The sequence below is a fragment of the Pangasianodon hypophthalmus genome, chromosome 15, assembly GCF_027358585.1.
Source record: "Pangasianodon hypophthalmus isolate fPanHyp1 chromosome 15, fPanHyp1.pri, whole genome shotgun sequence".
In the NCBI taxonomy this organism is placed as follows: Eukaryota; Metazoa; Chordata; class Actinopteri; order Siluriformes; family Pangasiidae; genus Pangasianodon; species Pangasianodon hypophthalmus.
The window spans coordinates 2,967,190-2,993,105 of NC_069724.1; the positions used below are offsets into that span (position 1 = coordinate 2,967,190).

General features: G+C 39.4%; 2 protein-coding genes and 1 long non-coding RNA gene across 3 annotated transcripts; 1 reads left to right on the forward strand and 2 right to left on the reverse strand.

Annotated features, from left to right (window-relative positions):
- Positions 1-349: 349 nt before the first annotated feature.
- On the reverse strand, positions 350-5,413 carry ccdc92bb (coiled-coil domain containing 92Bb). The gene is made up of 6 exons (XM_026938493.3): positions 5,241-5,413; positions 5,058-5,104; positions 3,172-3,324; positions 2,973-3,020; positions 2,377-2,711; positions 350-2,236 (listed from the first exon to the last, which is right to left on the reverse strand). Exons 3-6 carry the CDS (start codon positions 3,299-3,301, stop codon positions 1,919-1,921), a joined length of 831 nt encoding a protein of 276 aa, XP_026794294.1. The 5' UTR covers positions 3,302-3,324; positions 5,058-5,104; positions 5,241-5,413; the 3' UTR covers positions 350-1,918.
- Positions 5,414-9,636: 4,223 nt separating this feature from the next.
- c15h17orf97 (chromosome 15 C17orf97 homolog) lies at positions 9,637-21,225 on the reverse strand. Its single transcript, XM_026938907.3, has 3 exons — positions 21,091-21,225; positions 14,200-16,492; positions 9,637-10,933 (listed from the first exon to the last, which is right to left on the reverse strand). Exons 2-3 carry the CDS (start codon positions 14,393-14,395, stop codon positions 10,551-10,553), a joined length of 579 nt encoding a protein of 192 aa, XP_026794708.2. The 5' UTR covers positions 14,396-16,492; positions 21,091-21,225; the 3' UTR covers positions 9,637-10,550.
- Positions 16,507-25,633, forward strand: LOC128320516 (uncharacterized). The gene is made up of 2 exons (XR_008304036.1): positions 16,507-19,224; positions 25,047-25,633. It is a non-coding gene; the product is annotated as an uncharacterized LOC128320516 (long non-coding RNA).
- Positions 25,634-25,916: the final 283 nt, after the last annotated feature.

Genomic DNA, 25,916 nt, shown 5'->3' on the forward strand with positions numbered 1-25,916 from the left:
GTAATGAATACTGTATGCATTAAAAAAAACTCCAGCTTACCTATGTAGCTTGCACCACTGATAAATACAAATAAATTCAATATACGCAACAAACCCATAGACAAAAAAACAAAACAAAACAAAAACACAGCATCAATTTAAAAGAAAAAAAAAAAAAAAAAAAGCAAACCTGGCAAGGCTGTCTCCGTCATTGATGAGGCCGGTGCTCACTGCAAACTTCAAGGCGGTTCCAGGATGATGTAATCCACATTTGCTGTAGCAGATACTATCAGTGTTTACTTAATTCAATTTATTTTTTGCCAAAATAAGATAATCTGAATAAAAATAAGAGCCAAGTAAACCACATAGGTAACATAAATATGAATCTTTTTATTCATGTGTCTTATACATCAATCCTGTTTGTTGTACATCATTGTTTGGTATCCAAGCTCTAACTGTTCAGTAGTTTGTTAATCTAAAAAACTAACAAAAACTGTTAATATTTGGTCAATTGTAGTGTCTGAGGACAAATACTTTTGTTGTGGTCAACAGCAGATCTACAGAGTCAATTCAGATTTCTTCTGGTGTTAATAGCACATAATTTCAACTCACAACAGATACCAGCCTGAGAGAGAGTGAAACCTTCTACTACTTCATTAACACATGTGACTAGCCAACTGCATGTCAACAACATTGAACAGCTGAAAACCTGTAAGAGAGCATTAACTACTTAATTCTGTATATGCACTTACATTTCGTATTGGTTAAACATCACTCTACTAGAGAAGGACAAGTGAGCCACCCCGATCACCCCAGTAGAGCTCAAATACATCAGTGGCTTGTGATCATAGGTTTTGATGTTGCAGGACTATGTTAATAAAGACATAACCTCAGGAAAAATTATGTCGCGCTATCACACTTGACTCATTCTATAGGCTACTATATAGTGAATTTATAGTCATCCAGCATACGGTCTATACATACATTTGTTCAACTGTGTTCCATACAGCAGGAGAGTTTCCCAAAGAGCTAATATCATTAATCAGGGTTGCTACGTTTCAGAAAAAATTTCCATCCCAGCTACATCTCAAAAACCACACAAAAGACCTGAAACTAGTCCCAAAAATTCGAGCAATAGGAAAAGGAGACATGTATTTCTTCTTTTTCTCAGCCCTGGTGTGGGAAACAAGGTCACTGTGGTGCGCACGCATTTCTGATGTACGGACATTATCCACTCCACAATCCCCCTTTCCTTTGCCCAGTGCTTGCAATATATCTAACAATTGAAATGGTTCTGTACATCATAGACACACTGTCTGCACTTACACCTTGCCTTTGTTTTGAGAAGTTTATTAGATTTAATTCTGATTATTTGCTATGAAAAGAGATCCTGGCGGACACACAGTATTTTTAACTACTTCAGACGGCATAAAAACCATGCCCCTGACAGCCCTGTCATTAACTGTCCTGTCTGCTGCTCCTCCTCCTTTGAAAATGTTCGTAGAGTGAGCATGGGGCAGCATGATTCCCGCCCCATTGTACTTCGATTAGTGCTTAATGCAGTTCCTGTTTTGACCACTAGGTGCAACAATAACAGTACATAGCTAAATGGGGCAAATATCTGTCAAATACAGTAGCAACCTTTTTTAAAATCATTGGACACTCAAAAGAGGTGATTAGTATTTCAACTGATTTCAGAATGGAGTTGTGAATGAGGACTTTACGTAGATTAACATTTGTTGAACAGCTGATGTAAATGGTGGAGCTCAGCCATACATGCCCCTATGGACGAGCCGCCACTGCTCAAATGCGTAGTAAAGGTGCTGTAAGAAATAAGTTGCTAAGCTGTTCCATATGCTTTTTATCAGTCGATTGAACTGGTAGAAGACTACACAACTGAACTAAAGTGTAACTGATCAGTCTCTATCCCACTGTTTCACTATAAATCTGTAGTCTCTGGTCCAGTATCCTCTCTCATTGCTCGGGTCCGTAGTCTACCCATCCGCCTTTGTGAATCCCCCTCCCCACAGTGCCCTCCCAGTGATATGTGCAGAGGGAGGAGCCTTTGTGTGAAGGGATACAGGAAGAGGGCGGGGTCAGGCATTGGGCAGGGCTTCTCCGGCCCCAGTATGCGTTCCTGTGGCACACATTCCCTCACTCGTTCTGACCTTCGCAATCTTGCTGAACAGTGGTTACGATGTCTGGCTTCTGCTCTGGCTGTTGAGACCTGCGGAGAGCTCGACAAACAGCCTGGACCCTGTGAAATACGTAGAATGACTAATAGGTTGCACTAAATACCAATCTAGCTAGGTTTCTGTGCATACACTTGTCCTTGACACAAACTCACAACATAATGTGGCATACTTTTTTTGTGTGCGCAGTTTTTCTGTAGCTTACCTTCTCATCTCTTTCACCTTCCTCCTCCTCGTCTTCTTCCTCTGCTTGATGGTAGAGGCGGAACCTTGCTGAGTGTAGCTGGAAAGTGAGCTGGGCAGCGATGTCGGTCTGCTTACGGAGATCGCGGCTAAGCGCTGTGATCTTATGACTGCGTCGCTTCAGCTCCTCCAAAAAGCGTCGCTCCTCATCGCGCAGTCGCACCTGCAGAGCACTCGCTTGCTCCCCCTTGTGCCGGAGCTTGGCTTTTAGTTCCCCGTGTGAGCACTCCTGTTCAGCGAGATGATGTTCTGTCTGCAATATGCGAGCCTGCAGAAACTCCTCCTCAGCTGCTATGTCTGATTAACACATGGAGGTTCGTATAACAGCAATGTTCGAAAATGTCTGCAGAGTCACTGGGGGAACACAAGACTACCAAACTGATAATAAACATATTGTTATTAAAATATTAATAATAATAATATTATCCTAACCATTTCTGATTTTTAAAAAATTGGTAATGCTATTATACTAATACATATGCATGTATATATATATATATATATGATATATTATGATATATTAGTATACATGAAGGGTAGTTAAAGTAGAACCATTACCATCTCTGTTCCTCGCAGGAGACCTTTTGCTCAATTCACAACTCAGATCTGCAAAGAGAAATTAGAGATTTTGATCATTTGACACCGAAAAACAGCTCTACAAAGTACATCCATGTCTTTGGTGCAGCATTTCTATTTTCATTAAAGCTGTCCCCAGACAGTCTAGTGACAGTGAGTGATATGACAGAAGGTGACAGACCATTACATCTCTTCTTCAGGTGACGGATCTCCAGGCGAAGGCCAGTCAGAAGGACCTGATGCTCCTTTTGCAAGAATGCAATGTTCCGCTCGACGCTCTCCACCTGTTGGGCAAGGGTGCTGGTATCCATGGACACACAACACGTGTCCTAAACTGCAAAAACAGGACTCAGTGTACAAAATACAGAAGTCTATGTATGTGACAATAAGGATCTATCATTGAGCAAACCATAGTCAGTCCAAATGTTGTGTGAAATTCTATGTTACTTTATGAGAGTGTATGATGCAGGAATTTTCGTGGTGATGAGGAACTGAACCAAGTATTCTGTGATGTTTATGTAAGACAATTTAACCACAGACACAGTAAGAATTAGGATAAGAAACAATTTGCCATTCATATAGGCAACAAAGTAGAGCTCTTACCCTTGGCTTTTTGTGAATGACAAGAAAAACCTGTATGCTATAATTTGACTGAAGTATAAATGGTGATAATAATGATGTAATACAGTTTCACTCTGCTTTCTAGAAATATAAATGTAAAATGTATTCCTCTAGTCAAATCTGCTGCGTATGTACGTTTATTTATTATAGTTCATTTTGTACATTAAACACTTTTAGTACAGTATCTTTACTTTGATATAAGTTCAATAATACTGTTTGCATATTGTTGGTACACCCTCGAGTTGCTTTCTAGTAAATCAACATCTAGTGTTCAGTAAATTATTTAATTTGTATTAATAATATTCACTATAAACATTCTTCTGCCATGCAATAAACATTAAGCTTTGTGTGCTAAGCAACATAATTGGCTAAAAGATTATGATATTCTATGGCTAGAACATGGCTTAAGTGTAACAGGTTTATTTACTCTGATGTGGTCTCAGGTGTGTGAAGATTTTAGAACTGAAACTCTTTATGATTTCAATTTAACTCCCTGTAAAAAGGATTACTTGGAAACTCAATGTTGGTCCTTAAAAGCCTAGAGTATAGCACAATTCCCAAAGCTTTAGTAGTTTTAGTAAGACGTAAGGGGAGGGCTGGATCCTGCGCTGTTGAAATATCTAGCTAGTCTGACCAGCTACCAGCAAAAATACAAACTGAGCTGGTAGACCATCTTTTTCAGCTGGCAACCTCTACATCATAGACAAGTTATTCATGAGAAAATCTAAAAAATAAATAAATAAATAAATAAATAGCCAGTTAATTATATATATAAAAAGCTGGAAATTATCTTGCCAGCTAGCAGAGATGGGCTTCCAGTTTGACCAGTTTGGCCTGTGTTTTGGCAGCTGCTCAGACCAAGTTGGATCATCAGGGTGGTCCTTCTGGACCACATAAGGTCTCATGGTGCAATGCATCATTATTACTCTAAGGAAATTCCTACAGAACAGCATAAATGACCAGTTCCAGATGGTTACGCAGCTAGAAACTGGTGATAATCTATTTGCAACTGTTTCAACCTTGTGGTTTCAGGTTGCTTTACTCAACTCAAATTTCCTGTAAACGTTTACATCCGGGACCAGCTGAAAGAAGAATATGAACTGCGCAAGCACCTCAAGTCATTTGTAAACAGCGCTATCTGACCTTTCTGTCCTCAGACCACTTCCATTAGGCAGACATGGGAAAGTAAATGTCTGCCAGAGGTCGAATCCTCAATTTCTCCTCCATGTCTATGCTGCAGGAGATAGCAGTGCGTAACTGAGGTGGATGATGATGATGATGAGGATGATGTAATCCCAAACACGGCACTGCTTTGCAGCTAGGCGAGTTGATCTAAAGTTTACACTACAACCAGAACTAGTGCAATAATCTATCGAACAGACCTTTTACAACATCTGCCGAACAGCTGTGCGTAATTTTACATAGCGCGTAACCGACGTTACTCACGATCAGGCGGATGAATGGCGCAGGACGGCTCTCTCCTCCATCACCGCCTGGGCAGGGAAGATTATTTTACTCTCTGCCATGCTGTCCAACATCCAACATTCATTTAGCCAATGAGCTGGAGTCCCAGCCCACGGCGATCTGATCCGATCTGACCTGACCTGATCTGATCTGATCTGATCTCACCGTGTACAGGAAGCGGCTGAACTGGGTCGCGCTGGTTTTCACTTTCCAACCAGAACAGCTGTTGATCCGCGGAAGGATGAAGGATTAGGGCTAGAGAGCAGATGCTGTGCTGAAATATAGACCCAGATTGTTATGAGGTTACTTTTTTTTTGGTTAGAAATGATGTCTCTGTCTTTTTCAGCACCATGGACAGGGACAGACTGCTCCCTAGTGGTCACTCCTGTGACTAAAAGTCAGCATTTACATCAAGGTATATAAAATAAAATGATACTGATAGATTACATTAGAAAGACTCATAATGCTTTGCTTAGAGAGAAAGCACACTACTATATAGTGGCCAGATTTTGATTCATCATTCTACACTATGTGGCTAAAAGTTTGTGGACACCTGGACATAACACACTTCTATGCTTGTTGAACGCCCCATTACATAATATATATATATATATATATATATATATATATATATATATATATATATATATATATATATATATATATATATATATATGGATGTATGGATGTATATATATGCTGTTATAAGAACCTCCACTATTGTGGGAAGGCTTTCTGTGTCTGTGGGCATTTGTCCATTCAACTACAAGAGTATCAGACACTGATGTTGGGTGAGGAGGTCTGGGGTTCAGTCGGTGTTCCAGTTCATCCCAAAGGTGTTCAGTGGGGTTGAGGTCAGGGCTCTGTGCAGGACACTCGAGTTCTTCCACTCCAACCTTCACACACCATGTCTTCATGGAGCTCGCTTTGTGCACAGGGGCATTGTCATGCTGGAACAGGTTTGGTCCTCTTAGTTCCATTGAAGGGAAATTGTAATGCCACAGCATACAAAAACATTCTATACAATTGTGTGCTTCCAGTTTTGTTGCAACAGTTTGGGGAAGAATGACATATGGGTGGGATGGTCAGGTGTCCACATACTTTTGGTCATGCAGTGTATGTCTTTGGGGAAATTGTTGGATTATACTTGGATTATATGTATATAAAGAGCTACTATTTTTCTTATTTTACCAGATTACTCAAATGCATTAATTTAAGGTATACTCAAAAATATTTATTTACCTCATTTGTTATATTGTATATATAGATTTAAATGTATATAGAATATACATATACATAAGTATACATTTATACATATACTGTATATACAATAGATAGATAGATAAATAGAAGCAAACAGAGACATGGTTTATGTTTTACAAATGGTTAGTTATTTATTTGTTGGATAAATAATTTTTTTTATATCTTTACACCTACTGGACAGATTTAATGTATAGTTAGAAAAGATAGGATGCAAGTGTGTAAAATCAGTGTGTAAAGAACAGGGATTGTGGGAAACTAAGACTGAGAAACACATGCTACAATAAACGAGACTTTGCAATGAGACAATGGAACATGAAGGTATATAATCTGGTATTTATTAAGGGATGAATGCAGAACAGGTGCACACATTAGGTAACAGACAAATTTTGGGAGACAGGGCCAAAACACTGGCATATGGCAATGTGAAAATGACAAAAATGACATGGATTAAACTGGAAATGAAACAAAAACACAGCATTTGTTGTGCTTTGAATCATGTAACGCACTGAGAGGGGGACAGCTTAAAAATGTCAAAATAATGAAGTTTTATATAGATATTTCTGACCACTCCATGACTATACAATTAGAAGTTTGCACTTAAACTGTACTGTAAATTACTACTCATCCAACATAGTTTTAGTTTTTCAAGTGATGCACTTTACAGTTAGACTCTTACACACAAAAACCAATTACACTGTAAATATAATAAAATCAATCCCAAAAAAAGAAAAGACAAAAATTCCGAATCCAAGCCTTTTGTTACAGGATCCGATATCCGATATGCTTTCTCCAATATCCGAGCCACCATTTTTTTGCTGGTATTATTAATAAACTGCTATTTTAATGCAATCTACTCGACCCCTGGTTTATTTTTGGACTGTGTACTGCAAACACAGTTTATACGTAAGTCAAGTAGGACATTTATTATAGTAATAAATTAGCAACCTCAGACGTCTAACATAAAAAATGATTGAAGTTGCATGAGAGACACGGAAAGTCAAAAGTACAGCTATAGCAAATCTTTTAAAGTTTGGAAATATTTACTACAAATCTACTTACATTTTTAAGGGAAGTTACACAAATAATTAAAACAGCCAAAAAATTCTAGCCTTTTTTCTGTGTTTTCAAGCCTGTTTTTTTTTTTTACAGAAATACTTAGGCTAGCTTTCCAAAATAATTTTAAAAACTGCTGTGCACTGAATGTTTTTTGTTTTTCGCACCATTCTGTGTAAACGCTAGAGCCTGCTGTGCGTGAAAATCTCAGGAGATTCAGTTTCTGAAATACCAACAAACTGAAATATTTAGTGCCAATGAATCACTGAAATCGCATTTTTTCCCCAGTGTGATGTGAACATTAACTGAAGCTCTTGACCAGGATCTGCATGATTTTTATGCATTGTTCCACTGCCAGATGATTGGCTGATTGGATAATTGCATGAATATGCAGGTCTACATATGTTCCTAATAAAGTGGACAGTGAGTGTATAGTACTATACATACTTTAGAGTAATGCTAAAAAGGTTTGCATATCTTGAATATGCCTTGTTTTATTTTTATCCCTGAAGATTCGAGATGTGCTTCTTTGCCTGGAATGCTTTGTCATTGTATCAAATCTTTTTGCTTTTCCAGAAACCTGAAGTTGAAATTTTAGATTTAAAGAGCCCTCTAGTGTCAAGTAGGAGGATGTACACATTATTAGTACACAGGGTAATATCAGAGGCAAGATTTGCAACCAATTTTCTCTTCTTTTCTTCTGTTAAAAGGTGAAAGTTGAGGACAGAAAAGTTTGTGTGACTATAAACAAAAGCGTGAACACTAATCAGCTTCAATGTGATGATCCAGTATATAATACAACCTTTATTACATGTGATCATGTATCATGAACCTGTATGCAATTTAGCCAATCAGATGAAAGATTCTCAAGTTCTCACCACCTCCTAGATTCTAGTAGGAGGTGAGAACTTGAGATACACATTTATATAGAAGGTGTTGACTTAAATGTGCTCTCTATTTATCACACAAACACAGTGAAGATGAACCATTTAACTCTCTGTTTCGGGGCTGTATTCACAAAGAATCTTCCTCTTACTTGAAGAATTCTACTGAGTGGCACTGAAAACTCCTAACTAAGAGTTTCTCCTTAAAACCTTTTCAAAAACATTTACTAAGGAATTCCTAAACTAAGAGTAAGGCAGGGTTGTTCCTGTTGCTGTGGATGATGGCATGTTTAATGAATGAATATAAAGAATATAGGTATTAGATCAGGTCATTAGACTGGAGCTGACAGGAAGGCTACGTTAGCTCAAATAACCACTCTTTACAACCATGGTGAGCAGAAAAGCATCTCGTAATGTACAACCCATTAACCCATTGGGCTACAACAGTAGAAGATAATGTTGGGTTCCACTCTTGTTAGCCAAGAACAGGAATCTGAGACTACAATTGGCACAAGGTCACTAAAATTGGACAAAAAAAGACCAGGCAAATACTCCACGCACACCTACCCAGATGTGTCCTGCGTCCTATCTGATGTCATTGTGTAATCAGTTCAGGGTATTACGTCTTCACGCTCTTTGTAGGTTGTCACGAATATTAAAATCTCACCTCTGAGGTCACCAACGCTTATTTGAATTTGTATTTGAATTGACGGAGACACAGAGATGTTTGTTAAACTAGTCAAATATAGGTTTACATCAGGAGCAGTTCATTAGCGTAACAATCAGAGAGCAAGCAGCAACATGCGGGTCATCGACTTCTGTATATTTATTGCCACGTTATAATATCTCATGTACCATGCTCAGGAGAAACGTTTTTCCCCCAAAGTTGTAGCATATCATGCTAAATATGGAGAATATATAATGGTGCAAGTGAAGGCTGTCAAAGCACTAATAATGTTTTAAGAAATATTAAGGATACTCTCAGTATGGTAGATTGTACACTATGATTATGTCTGGACGTCTGACTGATTCAAGACATCCAGAGAAGATTTTGATTACCAAAATCTGGGAATTATTATTATTATTGTCGCACAAAAACAGGCAGTTCAGTTATCACCATGTATTTAGCAGAATTCCTAGCTGGTATTGTACAACTGTACTGTATTTTACTGTACATATCATTAGCACATAGCTATTTGGCTACCTTTATGCCATTCTGGCATTCTCAGTGATTCGTATAACAGAATTCAAATATGTCAAAATATACCAGAACAATCATGATTTTTTTTTTTTTTTTTTGCACAAACAGGTTCTGAGGCTAAAAGTATCATCACTATATCATTCCCTAATCATTGGCGTATTGGACAGAGAAAGTAAGCATTTAAAAACTGCATTTTTGAGTGCAGTCGTGCTTTAAGAGATAAGATGGGAAAATTTGACACAAAGTATGTAAAAAAAAAATTCTGATGCTTTGTGTAATGTAGTACTAGGTTTATTTGAGGTGCATTTTCAACAATGTATATAAAATTGTACTGCATTTCTCAAAGGGAAAAGAACTCTGGAGTGGATCTTCCAGGAGAGACATGGACCAACAGATGTAGACGTGTTTTTCCAAGTGTGTAAATGTGGCTTTTCTCCATTTTTCTCCCCACTTTGGCAAATTCCAACCAGCAGCCAGCTCTGTCATATAACATCTACTAACCAAGGAGGGTGAAGGGTTTCTCGGAGGTATGTGAAGCTAGCAAGTTGCACTGCTGCTCATGTCGTGTCACAGGGCGGTGTAAAACACCTGGAGTAAAGCACTATCTGCCCTCTTCCACATATATGAGCTCACAGATGCCCATGACTGGCTAATGTCGCTGTGATTGACAGGGGAGAGAGAATATGCCGTCCCTCCCACCCAGACAGCATGGCCAATTTTGTTCCCTTGGCTCCTGGTCACTGGACGTAAATGTATTTAGAGTCTAAACTATGTCATGTGATTGCTGTGGTCGTAGGTCCCTGAGAACGTTGCAGTCTGCCTGCTTTTTGGGTGCATTCTAATTTTGAATAATAAGAAGAAAGCATTTTGTTCAACTTCTCTCTCTCTCTCTTATGCTTAACATTTTTCTTTAGAATGGCTCTGGGAGCTTGGCAAAGCTAAATGGCAGGCAGTTTGAAGCAGTGAATACAGTATATTGATGTTATATCAAAAGGAGAGAATATATTCTATATTGATGTGCTGCTAAATTGGAAAAAATTAAGAACACATAACAAATGAAACCAACACTGATTTCTACATAATGGTTGCTGAACCAGCTTTGCATTTTCTACCCAGTTTATTCACATCTGACTCAGAACCTAGCGCCACCTTGGCATTTTCTAATAGTGTCTGTTTGAATGCCATGTAACGTTTGCGCCGGTTAGCTTTGTAGACCTCCAGCCGCTCTGCTTCAGCTACCGGATCATCCAGAACCCCTTCCCACCTCAGGCTCTCCTGTGTTTGGCTGTTTACTTCTATTTTATCCTCCTTATCTGGAGCTGGAGTTTCCTCCTCTGCAGTCTGTGTGGTTTTGCCTTTACGGCATTTCCTTGCACTCCTCTCTTTGTCACGGCCTTTGGCGTGGTTCAGGTCACTGCTCTTCTCCGTGTTGGTTGACTGCTGCGTCTGGGGTTTCTCTACAGCACACCAAAACAATAAACCAAGGCAGATGGATTTCAGTTTAATCCCTCACCACAAAAGAGCGAACCTATACGCTGTATGGCTACGCACGATGGGATTAACTGTAAATGATCTTTCCCTTCCAGCCAAATTGGTTCTTAGCAGTACACCCATGCACGGGTGAGGTTTCCCAAGGCCTGGAGGTGTAAAATGTGGCAATGATCTGCTGAGCATTTACTCTTTCCTGCATTTTAGCTGAATTGAGAGGGCTGCAGGTTGGTGCTATCTTGTAAAACTTATTTTCAAACAATATCTAGCAGGTGTGACTACATACCTAAGGGCACACTGGGGGTCAAAATCAATAGGGAGAGTTATTGGCTCGAGTAAGGGAAAATTTAAATGTACAATTTGTGTGTGTTTGCACAATTGTACAAGCACACCCAGTCAACCCACCCACACATAGACATCTACATTGTTAGCTACACTATACCTACCAAATATACAGTTACTGGCTGTAATCTGTTGACATGCCTAATAGTCAGCACCCCTCTGCCCATATCATTCAATGGATAGAGACCACCATAGGACCACTGACAATATGATATGATATGATATGATATGATATGATATGATATGATATGATATGGTATGATATGATATGATATGATATGATATGATAGTACCATCTTATCAGGTGTCAGACCAAAAATATCCAGTCCTGTGGTTAGAAACTAACAGAGCAAAAGTGCTAAAGGATGATTAACCAAATTTTTCCACGGAAAAATAAGCTAAAATCTCTGTACAAATAGAGATGCCAAGAAATATTGGCGAAGCTAAGGGGTGGCCACCCTAGCATGAAGCCCCCTGGCCACTTCAGTCATTATTATTATTATTAATAATATTGTTATTATTGTTGTTGTTGTCATTGTTGTCAGTGTGGTTACAATGTTATGTGATGCAAAACTGAACGACTTGGTAAATCTTGCTGTGAAAGACTAGTTTGAATAATAACGAAACACCCATCACAACATCTTTGTGAAAATTGAAAGTTTCATAATTTCATAATTTTCCAATGGCAAGGATTGAAAACAGAAGCGAACTGACCTCACTGATCACAATGAACAAACGGGTGAACAAACGTTTGTAAAACTTGTTTTTTTACATTCTTACTTTAGCAATATTCATGATTTGGTTGGAGGCATTGGATTTCTTCCATTCATTATTAGCTACCATTAGCTAAATATATTGAATTTGTAATGCTAGCATATATCATAAGATGTAGCTTAACGATTTTAGGACTTGCTAGACAACAGAAATGTTGCTAGCATGTGCACCATTTATGTCCATGGTGGATGCTACTCAGGCCGCACACAGATAGGGGGCGCCACATTATGTCATTTTCTATGGTGGATCAATATTTCACCCCACACTAGATTTCCACCCAAAGAAAGTCATCGGTTCTGTCTTGGCCACTCCATCGTAAAAGGTCTGGCTACACAACTGCCTACAAGGTGGAACAACCAACAAGGTACGTCTGTCTAATGAAATGATAGCAAGAACCAGTAAGAAGAATTTAGATATGAATACAAATCCCAGCATCACTGTTGTGTCTGACGCACTCGTATCAGAGCAACGCCCACTAGCATGTCAGTGCTGTGCTGAGAACGGACCACCACCCAAATAATACCGGGTCAGCACTGGTCCACTGTTGGTCCCTTTCCACTGATGGATGGAGTAGAGAGAGGCTGACAAATTGTGCAAAGCAACAGTTGGGCTTCAGTCAGTGAATGGTGCTAAGATTGTCTAATATACTATGAAGCTTCAGAGCTGACAAAAGAATACGTATGTGTATACCGAATATCGTTATCGATTTCGTATAATTGAATTCTTTCTTTGTTTTGAACTTGCTAGGGGTTACATTTGCCTTTAAAACCTATAATTTGAAATAGGAATACATAAATGCAGATTTTATGCAAATTAGATAAATAAGTCATCTGAGCTAGGGAGGCACGGCAGCTTAGTGGTTAGCGTTGTTGCCTCGCACCTCCAGGGTTAGGGGTTTGAATCCCATCTCCACCCTGTGTGCGTGGAGCTTGCATGTTCTCCCTGTGCTTTGGGGGTTTCCTCTGGGTACTCCGGTTTCCTCCCCCAGTCCAAAGACATGCAACATACGCTGACTGGCATCTCTAAAGTGTGTGTGTGTGTGTGTGTGAGATTGTGCCCTCCGATGGGTTAGCCCCCTGGCTTGTGCCCCGAGTACCCTAGGATAGGCTCCAGACTCCCCCTGACCCTGTTCAGAAGATGGATGGATGAAAGTCATCTGAGATTCCCAGGGAAAAATAGACGCTGTCAAACAAATACAAAAAGTTCTTTATATTCTACTCAAGTTTTGTACTGTGATGTTAAACACTGGATACCAAGCGTAACTATTTAGGTAACGTTATAGCTAGTTAGGCAATGCGAATGTTAGCTTGTGGACAATTGTTAGCAGCTAACTGTAAAAGTAAAGGTTAGATGTTTAATAGGAATTTAGCTACTTTAGTACAACAAAAACTTTAGACGTGTTATCTCATTATGGTTTATATCTTCCGAGTTGACTCCACTTACCTCCGCTTACCTCCACTTACCTCCATGACTCTTTACGTCACTTCATGGACGTGAGTGTGACAGACGACCGATCGGCTAAACCAAGGGTGTCTAATCTTCTCCAGTGCAGGTTTTCATTCCAACCAAGCAGAAGCCACACCTGAGAGTATTAAAAGCCAAGATCAACTGATTAAACAGGTGGAATCAGGTTTGGGCTCCTGCTTGATTGGAATGAAAACCTGCACCGGCTCTTTCCGGATAAGATCGTACACCCTTGCATTAAACGCTCGAGAGTTTGACCACTTTGAAAGCGTCAACTTTTCCCTGGGAATCCTAGATGTTCACCTTCTCCCTAATTTACACAAAATCTGTATTTTTGAGGTTTAATTTTTTTTTTTTTTTTTTGATATTCGTATTGACAGTTCTGATTTTTTTTTAAAAACCCTCAAACGCATAACCCATAATTTCGAATGTCATGTTTATAAAAACAAATCTTACTTGTTACAAAGACTTGAAACAATGTAAATGTATTAAATATACCACATAATGTGACTTTTATCTATTTTAAATATATGAAATTCATATACAGTTACTTTTGTCAGCTTCCAAGCTCCATAATAAACCCTAATAAATAATAAAACTGTACTGTATTCTTAAAAAAAGGAATAAAAGCAAATAAAACTCAGAAAGAAAGTACCTGAGTCATCAGAATGGGAAGGAGTGCTTGGATGTCCTCTTTTCTTTTGCTCACAAGTGGGTTTGTTTTTCTCTTTCTCTTTTTTCTCTTTGTTTTTTCTCTTCTTCTTCCCTTCTCTCCCTGCAGAGGCAGAAGCAGGGGTGGTTTGAGGATCTCCTCTCCGGGATGATTGAATTTTCCCTGTTAAAGTTGCCATGGTAACACAGTCTTTACAGATTTAGGTTCAGGATGTCACCTCATTATTTATGCTTCAGCCCAGGAAACTAAACATAACTCAAAAAAAACTGCCGACTTTTAAAAAATAAGACGAAGATGCACAAAGTTTTGCCCAAGCAGCCACTAGTCTGTACTTTAAACTTTCAGAAATATCAAAATGATTTTGAAATGTTCAGATTTACACCAGGGAAAAATGAAGGTGAACTGATAGGTCAGGCAGAGTGTTTAGAAGGGGGACGCGTCACTATGGAAACCGAGCCCCGCCCACATTGTTGCGCTGTGGAACGGAAACACACTGGGCGTTGTGCGCATGCGCCGACTCCTTCAAACAGAAGCAACAGTAAGCAGCTACATCTACATAACAAAATAACTTAGAAGAGGAAGTAAAACTTTGTAAACTTTTATAACACTCTGTAACTGTAACTGCAATGAAGCTGTTAATTAATGATTTCCTTTGAAGTTTAGTTTTACTTCCTGTAAAGTTGTGCAAAAGGTTTTGTTTTCCCCAAGAGGGGCCTGAAGTTTTGTCCAAGAAACTATTTTCCACTAAAATGAAATCTGCACTTAAAGCAGTCTTTCAAGAGCAAAGTGAACTCAGTAAAAGTGTATCATGTTGCATTTTTTTTTATGAATATTCAAATCCAGACACAGAGACAGCCTGGTAACACAATGCTCTCATCAACATTTTTTTCATAAACACCATCATAATTATTAGCAAACTACTCCAATTATTGAAACATATGATAAATTAAATATCTCTGATATACACAGTGTTTGCACATCACATGTTCTACCCTTTTAATGAACACTTGCACAACTGTACAGTCACATTCAGTAGCACAGCCAGAAAAAATTAATGATTCACAGGATCTCTAACAGAGTCAGAGTATTATATGCTATAAAATAAACTGACTGCATCACAACGCTGTGTCTACAGTGGGCCTTACGGTGTTTAGTCTGATTCAACACTAACGTTATTCGCATACATATCCATTAAAAAAAAGACTGGCTACAATCAAGTGCACATGCTATAACAACTCTTTGCTTGTTGCCTTGTATTGTGTTGTGTGTTATTGGGAACAAATTCTAAAAGGTAAGATGCAAGAAACATCCACACCCACAACCACAAAGATACTTTCATGTCCGTGTCAGTGTCAGTGCTGTGCTATGGATGTTCCAGCACACAAATAATATCTAGTCGGAGATGGTCCTAATGGTGGTCCTGCTCCTTGGAATTGTGTAGTAACAGTTGAGCAACAGCCAGTAAGTGAACTCTTACAACATTCAATTATAGGGAAGGTGCACATGATAAACGAATGTAGGTATAAGTTAGGTGTACCTTATAAACTGATAATAGCATATATTTCATTATAAATATGCTTATATAAAATATGCTGCTCATTAAACACCTCAAGTTGGGTAATATGTAGACCCAAAATAATACTTATTCTGTCAGGCAAGTGACATTTCTCTTTTTGAAGAATGCTGATAAGCAATTTGACATAACACCTGATTATGGGTCGGAAACTGAGCCTATACTTAGAATAGAGCCATCAGTTCAAGCACATTGCTGGAACGTAACTTGTGCCAGGAGACAAATTTAGCAACAGATATAAAGGTTACAGTTAGGCATACAGACAACATAACCTATAAACTAAGCAGGAAAATATCAACGAATAAGCCAGAAGACATATCGTGGACATGAGGGCATCTGACATAATCTGTTTATTTTGTGGTTTTGAAGCTATATGCCAAAAGATCGTACGAGTGTTACGCAGTCTTGGTAATGAAAGTTTCACTAATAAATCCTTCCACATTTTTATCAGATGAGGTGTATATTTGTGTTTCCACTGTGTGTGCAGTGTATTAGTTTCAACCAGCCAGTGTTGTGATTATGTCTAAGCTCAGCCCCTATACAAAGTGTTCATTGCTGGCAAATGATTTAGAACCAGAGAGGGGGAAGACATAGATGCAGGGAATCCAAGGCAAAGGGACAGGCTAAATTTATCTCTGGACAGTTCTGGATGGGGATGTCCCCAATCCGACCATCTTGATTACATGGGCAAAGTTCAGACACCTGGAGCATGAAAGAGAAGGAGATACAGAGTGATGTGAGCTTGAAACACTGTCATTACTTCATTTTCGAAATTATAATAGCTATACATATTATATTGACTATACATGGCTTTTAAATGCTAGTTGGTACATACATGTTTTATAGATAAGTCTGTGATCTGAAATGTATTATTTATGCCCTTTGACATAACACATAACTTGGAAACTTATCTCACTGGGATTAAATATGGCAAAGGAAATTAAGCTTTCATTCATGCTCAGTAACCACTTTATCCTGGTCAGCGTCACAGTGGAGCCAATGCCATTCCCGGAAATATCGGGCATGAGGCAGGAATACGCCTTGGATGGGAGGCAAGTGCATTTGCAGGTCATCATACACACGCACACACACACACACTCACATAATTTATCTTAGCCAATCCACATACTGGCATGTTTTTTGGAAGGTGGGAGGAAACTGATGAACGCTCAGTAACCTGAGTGTTTTTTTTTTTTTTTTATTTAGCTATAGTAGCTATATACTGTATATATAAAACTAGAGTAGACAATAGTGTAAATAATGCTGTTAATACAGCTCAAGCTTGCATAATGACTCTTTGCCAGTTGAAACAATATCAGTCCAGCTTTTAATACTGATATAATCTCATCTTAAACCACATAAAGGAGCTACAGTGGGACATAGGAGTTGGAAACTCTTCAACAGTGTGGATCTGCAAAGATATAATTATCATTCAAGGAGATGCAACTGTCTAAAACTGTCTAAAACCTGCCTTTAAATACTCTACTGGTCTTACTTTATAAGCTACTAATATGATCAGGTATCTCCTATTTAATAGCAAAGTTTATACAATATTGCAATGTTAAATATAGCTGTAATGAGCTGATGATTTGGATCGATGCAATAATTTAAAATGCAACAATGAATAAGGAATTGAGGCAAAAATCATAAATTGATTATTATTGATTCTAATTGATTATAAATCACATATTGCTGAAAAAAGACAAACAACTGGTGTGTAAAAATAATTCAGATTTATAAACGGATGTGTAAATAGGCAAGCAGTTTTATTTGGCCGTAACTTTGAAACCTAAAATAGTCCTTCTCTGCGTCATCATCATTTGAAAATTAACGGTAGGCCTAGCCCAGATTGGACGAAGTTGGTCACATATTGATCTTATCATATCATATCATATCAGATTCTGTGGTATCTTCAGATATTGAATCAATGCCTTAAGAATCAAAATTGTATTGTAGCAGAGTTAATGGTGTCGTCAATTATTGGATCATTGGCTTAAGAACTGAAATCGTGTCATATCCGTGTGAAAGCATGAGGGTTACATCCCTACTGTTAAATTTTCTTATATCATAGCGCATTGTATTGTATCATAGCAGGTTCACTGGTGTCGTGAAATAACGAATCAAAATTGTATCACAGCAGATTCAGGGAGAGTGTCGAGACGAAATCGTATCATATTGTGCAGAAGCCTGAGGTTTACACCCCTACTGTTAAATTTACTTATACATTTATACTTATACAAGTCTGCCATGTTCTAAGTACCACAGACATTGTACTATAACCACCGTAATTACAGTAGCTGATCAGGGGTAGATTTATGTGTCAAAAAAGAGATAAGATTTATTTCTCTAAATAATTAGAAGTATAATGAACCGAGTTTCATGAGTGTTTAATAAGACTATATAGAGTAGACTGCAATTACTACCAGCTATATGATATTGTGTCTCTTTCATCGTGAGGACTATACCTATACTTGTACCCACATTAACATATTAATTCGATCTTCACGTCTCTACAGACCTACAGTACTTACCCAAATAAAATTAGTTTCTTTCCAATCACTTTAAAGGTGCATTAGGGACAATGTGTGACTCAAAAAAAGGTCTTTAATGCTTAAGGTCTCTAATGAATAAGATTTGAATGATATTTTTACTCCCCATTTCCACACATGGACACAAAGCTCCGCCCACAAAATGTATGGTGGTTCAACTAGAGTTAGCATGCTAATTAAAGTTACCATTAGCAAGGACTGTCATGACATTACTTTCAAGCGCACTTAGACATTAAACCGCTTAAAAAGCAGAGTTACATCTCTATAAACCTGCATCTTTTCCCTTTTTCTCATAATGATTTATTTATGAGGATGTGCAAGGGTTTTGGGGGCGTGACTATAAAAATGACTGACAAGACGCCAATAAAAATACAAGCAAACCTTCCGGACCGGAAGTCAGGTTTTCAAACTGTTTTTTTTTTTTTTCAGCTACTTTAAAAAGAAAAGACAATGAGACAGTGACTTAAACCATTTTTTGAATCATTATTTTACCATAATTTAAACATAATTTGTGTTAGTAAGAAGTGAAAAATATTGCCTATTGCACCTTTAATCGTTGTTTTATTTCTCGAGGCCTTGAAGCCTCACCCAAAAGAACTTTCGCGTTCGGAAACTTTCACACGCGTCTCATTGGGCAGAAAGTGAACCGTCATTGAAAAAGCCAAGATTCCAATTGGTTAGCGGAGATTGATCCCGCCTCTTTGCTTGCTTGCTATTGGCTGGAGATGAAGCTACGGAACTCGATCGTCATCCGTAACCTTTGACGTTGGAGCAGCAGAAGCCAGCTGTTACAAATCGCGTCACTTCTCGCCAGCTGATCAGAGACGCCGGCCGAGCGCGAGACGCCGAGACAAGGATCCGGGGTGGGTTTTATTTCCCAGAGAGGTGAGATATTAGCTGCAAAAAACACCACAACTTTTCTGCTTTTAGGGCTCATCTCATCCTGTATTCATTCAGTTTAGAAATGAATCTTTGTGCGTGTAGCAGAGGCTAGGAAATGAATCGACTCTGAATCGAGTCACTCGAGGTGGGGCGTTGGTTAAGATTAAAAAAAAAAAAAAAAAAGGTTACAAACGCGTCAAGATTAGTTTTATCATCATGCTAAAGCTTGTTGATTGTTTGTTGCTCGGGATCTTAGTCGGGGAAATGTTATATAATGAAGATTCTGGCACTGTGTCTAAAGTTAGAAAAAAAAAAAAGGCTGATCAGAAGAGCAGGCGGTGAAAACTGTCCTAACTCTGTCCCCCCTTCCCAAGTCAGGCTGGTTAATACAGCACGCAGGTCAAACTACACGTTAAGCAACTGGGAACACTCGGATCAGGGTGGAATGTGACCCAGATGGAGTCATGACCGAGCAGAAGCTGCTGATATTAAAGCAAACTTAGTTGGCATGAATAAGCCAGAGAGTATTTGTGTAAGGTTATTGCTGCTCAGTTGCCAGCGTGTCTGTGTGCTTAGCAGTGTTTTCCTGATTTGGATTAGAGGCATGGACAGAGTGTGTCCTTATGTAATTCTCTCCATCTAGCAGTTAGCTAAGAGGAGGAGGAGGAATGCCATTTTGTCAGTGGCTCGCTTTCAGTTCTGTGCTAAAGCTGCAGCACACACTGTGGAAAATGTCGTCTAGTGAAGAACAGGTCTGAGAACCTTCAGCGTGGAATGATGTTTTAACCCTTGTGTTGTCTTAAGGGTCAGACATGAGCCGCCACTCATTAACAGCAGAGAAATGGAGTGGTGTTCACTGATGAAATGCAGGCTTTCTGCACTGTGAAGAGAGAAAACCCAGATCTTCACAAAGTTAGTGATGAATGAAGAATAGATTTAGGGTTTAAAATTCACTTAAGCTGCTTCATTTTCAGGGTTTAGTGACGATGGGGCATTTTTGACTCTTAGGACAACGGGAGTATACGTAATATTAAGACTACACAAGGGTTAAACTTGCACAACCTTCTGTGAAGCCTGACATACGCAGAATACACTGAGTTTAGATTAGGGGGTAGGTTACGCTAAAAATTCACTTCGAAAACTTCCCATCGTTGGCTGTCCTTATATGATAATCATTCTTATCATCGTGGCTCTCCTTGAGATGCCGAGAATCCAAAATATGTCTCGTTTTGAAGTAAGGCCTAATAACTTGGCCTACTCCTCAAATTTGAAACCAGATGTTGTTAAGGCCTTAAAGTAAGCGAGGATGAGAATTTTTGTTCAAGACCACGCCCTGCTCCATTTCAGCTGCGTCTCCATGGCAAAATCGTTCCATCTAACACACTCGGACATTCATGAGGGCTTTTCATGTTATCAGAGTATTCTAGAGAAGCCATTCGTGCAAGCATTTAGACGTGGGTATTCGTGTAAAATCGATAAAATCGACATGATGATAAACAATCTGCTCATGCAGTTAGATTAGTGATAATGCGTTAAGGATTCTCCATCCTGATTTCCAGTAGCTCCAGTGATTCTGGTCACCAGACAAAGCAGTCAGGTATTAGTCAGTCGCCCCACCCTGAACCGAATGTTAGGTAGTGAGGCGAATTAGGAACACATGGCGCAGTGGTTAATAACCTACAGGCTTGGGAAAGAAGGTTGTAATTGATAAACCAATCCGAGTACGTACTCGTTAAATTTAAATCAAGTTACCACGCAGATTAAAGGAAAGTCTTCTGAGTAATTGGTTCGTCATGTCATTTTGTGTACACACATAACCCCCGAATATGGTTTAACAGCACAGGGAAGTGTAAAAACATTAAACGTCACCTTTCTTGACGCAACAGGATGTTGTCTTTACAGCTAAATGACTTGACTGCAACCTTGCCAGGACATTTGCACATCCTTCCTTGAAGAGTCTATGGCAGGTCAGAGCTCTGTCACGTCGTCGTCGTGAGTCAGCCTCTGGCAAGCTGATACTGTGTTCTTCCTCGAACTGCAGGGATTGATTGAGACATCTTGGGCGGCCTCAATTTCTGCTCCCTTGCTCCGTCTTTCGCTCGTTCACCTCCTCCTTGCCACGAGGCCACAGTTCAGGGTGTGGCCGGTTCACGTCTTGCCTTCTCATAAGACATTCTGCTGTGTATCTATATTTTAAATGTCTTTATACATACTGAGGGTGTGAGATTGGATTCCAGCTAAAAGAAGAGCGGTTTAGGATTTAGCTGGCTGACCTAAAAGTTTCCTTTTTCTGTCCGCGCATTGCGGCGTTGCACCCACAACCGATATGTCAATCGATCGACTGATGACAGGAGCAGTGGGGACGGAAGTAATGCAGACGTTCTCGATTTATCTTATTCCCCCCGTCCAGCTGATGCGTCACAGTTGCTTATGATTAAGATTACAACATGTTTACTATAGTTAAGGATGAATAATGCAGAGAGTGGATTTGATTTATTTGCTAAGGCCATCGTGAAAGGCTTTTCTCTCGCTTCAGCCAGCCTGGAACATTTATGACTCAAAGCCAGATCAGGATGCAGCTGGTCTGTTAGGAGGGCATGCGTCGTTCTTTATAATGCCTCGTGTTTCGTAAAAGCACAAAGGCATGATGGCGTGTATGGCTGGCGTGCTGACGCAGAGAGCCTTATCTTGTCCTGTGGCGTTCCTGTGTCTGCCTGCTTATTGATGTCTGTGCTTGAGCAGGGGGAGGGGTGAGGACACAAAACAGAAAGTAAAGCAAAAGAAGGGTAGATTACTACCAAAGGAAGGAAATAGGTTGGGGAGGGGAATGAGAATGATCTAGCACCGGTTGTAGAAGTAATATGATTCAGCAGATCTGATTTGTCGTCAGCAGTGGACTGATTAATGTGCTTTCGCAGGCATGACACATCATAACCTCGATACAGTCTTGTTGTTCTGTGCTGCTACTTGTAGTCTTTTCTGGACCTGGTGAAAGAGTGAAAGAGGAAGAAGGCCAGCAAGGATTTCAGTATGACATCTGAATGCATTTTGTACACATTAAGTACAATATACACAATATACAAGAGCATAGAGCAGTGCTGTCTAAGCCCCAGAATTTCCCCCTACGTCCTTGGACAAGCATTAATGTGAAGAAACATTTTCTCTTAACTCTCCCTAGTGGATGGAGAAATGGAAATTGAAGGGGTTCGAGGGGAGGCACTGGAAAGAGGAAAGAGAGTTGGGAGAAAATAAGTGAAAATCTGTTCCTAAAAAGAACGTGTGAGTCAAACAGGCAGAGCTGTGAGGAATTTCTAACATGTGCAGGAGGAATCTCAAGAATTCCAGGCAACTCTCTGTTCGTGGAAGGAAAGGAGAGACTCATTGCGGGACATTGAGAGCGTTGTTTGCCTGTAGTTGGGGTTTTTTTCGGTGTATTAAATCCAGCTGTTCACTTCTTTGAAACCATCTTGGGTGCCTGTAAGCTGATGAGCGCAGTTAGAATGAAAGTGCTTAATGGAACCGAGAAGCCATATTGAGTGTCTGGAAACACTGGATGCTTACATTTCAGCTTTCTCCTTCAATGGTATTTAAGAAGGCCTGATAACATTTTCCCACCCTGGTTCCACATAAGGGTTATACTAGGGCTGCACACAAAATCACTTTCATAAAGCAATCTCGAGTTGTTTCTCAATGCAAGTCGATTCAACGACAGAGTCAATTCTGGAGCATTTGCCTTTGGGTAAACATCAAAACCAAAGTGATACTGCTTCTCGTGTTTGTTCTGACCAGTGACCATAAGCATGGCAAGTCTACCAGGGGAAAAAAGGGGGGAGAAGCAACATCTAAAATCTGTGGGTGAATAATTTTAAAAATGACCAAAATGCCCCCTGTGGTGATTTGTGAAGTGTTTAGTATCATGTACTGAATATTAAATTCCCAATTGCTAAAGAAATGACACCTAAATGTATGAAATGAGCAAATGGGGCAAGTGAGTCATGACTGCAAGTGCTATCTCGCTTCAAACTTGCCAGTGGCGGATTACGCATAGAGCATGTTCATCAAGTCCAAATTTCACCCACAAGTGGCTTTTGAGCTGCTATCAGGAAGAAAAACTGAAACAGCAACTAATTATTTAAGCAGATGTTAATATTACTGGTTTCCATTTAGCTTTATGAGGACACACTCCCACCCTAATATGATTGGCACCTTAATATTAATTTCCACTTGATATAGTGGTTATTTGTGCAAAGGATTTCAGCTGTTGCAGTACAAATGTGCCAATAAATCAGTGATTCAAAAACATTCGCTAGGAAAATGTAGCTATAGTAATGTAAGAATTTAGAAAATAGGCTTTAGAATTTTATAGAATTTTTTTCCCTTTTTTTTTTTCTTTCTAATTCCCACCCACCAGCCACTTTTCCTCTATCATACGACAGCAACCAAGCGGGGAGGATGAAGGCAAACATGTACTTCCTCCTGAGACACGTGAAGCCAGCCAACCACATCTTCCCTAACTGCTGCTCATGCTATGTCGCAATGCAGCATAAACCACTCAAAGGAAAGCTCTATCTGCCCTCTTCTGCATATGCAAGCTCACAGACAACTGTGATTGGCTAGTGTCCCATTGACTGACAGGGGAGAGAGAGAGAGAGAGAGAGAGAGAATGCCCCTCCCACCCAGAGAGCACAGCCAGTTTTGCTCTTTTGGATGGCTGTGGCATCGCCAGGATTTGTACATGCTACTTCCTGACGACAGGACAAACACTTTTCTGTTTCCCTACCGAAGGATTCTTAATATTCTCATTAGAAAATCATTGTCTCACTGATCATGGTTTTATGTCTTGATATATCTGCCCTATACAGACAAATTGGCAGCGCATAGTTATCTCCGATAACTCAATCTGCCTACACTAATCCGGTTCTCAGGTTCATTTAGAGAACCACATTAGCCTTTTTGGAGTCATCTTGATTAAATCTGGTATGCATCATCTTATTTTGGATTTGTAATGTGGAGAACACAACAGGCCCCAGCGTAGAGATGTCGTGCCCTAGACAATCCCAGTACACGCTTTGTTGTAAGATGAAAAGCTGAGGAACACTGTGCATAATGTTGACAAAACTTGTGTTCTACCAAAGCATTTGCTTCTTGTTAAACATCAAAGTTTCGCTCGAATCAAACAATAGTGAACACACCTTTCCCACGCTTGGGTGTTGGAATGTCAAGAGAAAACACTTGACGAAATATTCTCTCACAAAATGTCACCAAGACACAAATAATATGCGATAATGTCATAGAATTACGTGTATGAACATTAATATTGATAGATACAAATCCGCTTTCTAGCATATATCGTATGAGTCAGTAATATATTTGTATTATGGATATAATTAAATCCATTGATCTAGAAACAGTGATACTTTCCTAATCCTAATAGTATATTAAATTAATGTAATCAGTGGTATCATAACTGGAATCTTGGATGCAATAAGGGTTCCTTGTAAGATGTTGGTATTCAACTCCTCACTCCTATACCAGTAAGGCTACTCCCAGCAAGCCCAGGGAATTCCAAAGATGGTCATGTTTCCTCTGAGTCTCATTAACAGTCGTTCATATTGTGCATGGAATGCCTGTGCCCATATGTGGATGATAATAGGCATAGACATTCCTTGGACAATAGCTGGTTTGTTTAACTTTATGCTCGAGCAGCTGTATGGAGCTGATAAGAGGGTGGAAGATACCACACACTGATCAATAGCCTTGTGTAAACGCCAAAGTATTGTTTCTTATATTTAACCCAGGACTCTCTTCTCTCTGTCCTCTTGCAGGCAGGCGAGCATTCAGGACTGAGGAAGATGGATCAAGTGTGTAACTCTTGGCTAACCTACATCAGTTCTTCTCTGGCAAACTTTATGTTCCTATTCACATGCTAAAGCTGCCAGCTGAAGAGCTGTTGTGGTCAGCTCTGTCCTGCTCCTGCTTTCCAGACTTTTCAGGCTAGAGAGGCTGGAGACATGCTTCCAAACCTTTTTTTGGATGTGTAGTGTCTGTTTTAAAAAATGTACTAATTCACAAAACATAGCAGCAGAAACTAATTCAAACACTCTCTAGGAAAATATAAAAAACTATTAAATATTTTTAAAAAAAACATGTATATCTGGGCAGGTAATTATTGACACTGAACACGCAAGTTCTTTTCCTGATTTTCATGTTTGTGACGTATGCGAATATACAAAGGTGCTGTAGAACTCATTTGAATACAGTGCCTTGCATAATTATTCACCCCCACCCTCTTGAACCTTGCCACATTTTGCCGTGTGAAAACCTGCGATTTGATTTAAACAAAAAGCCTAACATTTGAAAGTAAATAATTTTTCATTTTGACACAAAGTTTCATTAAACAAACAAACAAATACTTGGTCGCACCACCTCTGCCTGTAACTGCAGATGCAAGTCATCTGGGATATGTTTCACTTTTGCACATCTGGATCCTGATATTTTTGTCTAGTCTCTGTGGCAGAAAGCTTTGCCACGTTGGCTGGAGACCATTTTTCAAGTCTTGCCACATATTCTCAATTGGATCGCAGGCTGAGCTTTAACTGAGTCATACTAACATTTTGTTAGAAGTTGTTTGTTTTAAACCATTCCACTCTCCACAACGTGATGCCGCCACCACCATGCTTCACTGTGGGGATGGT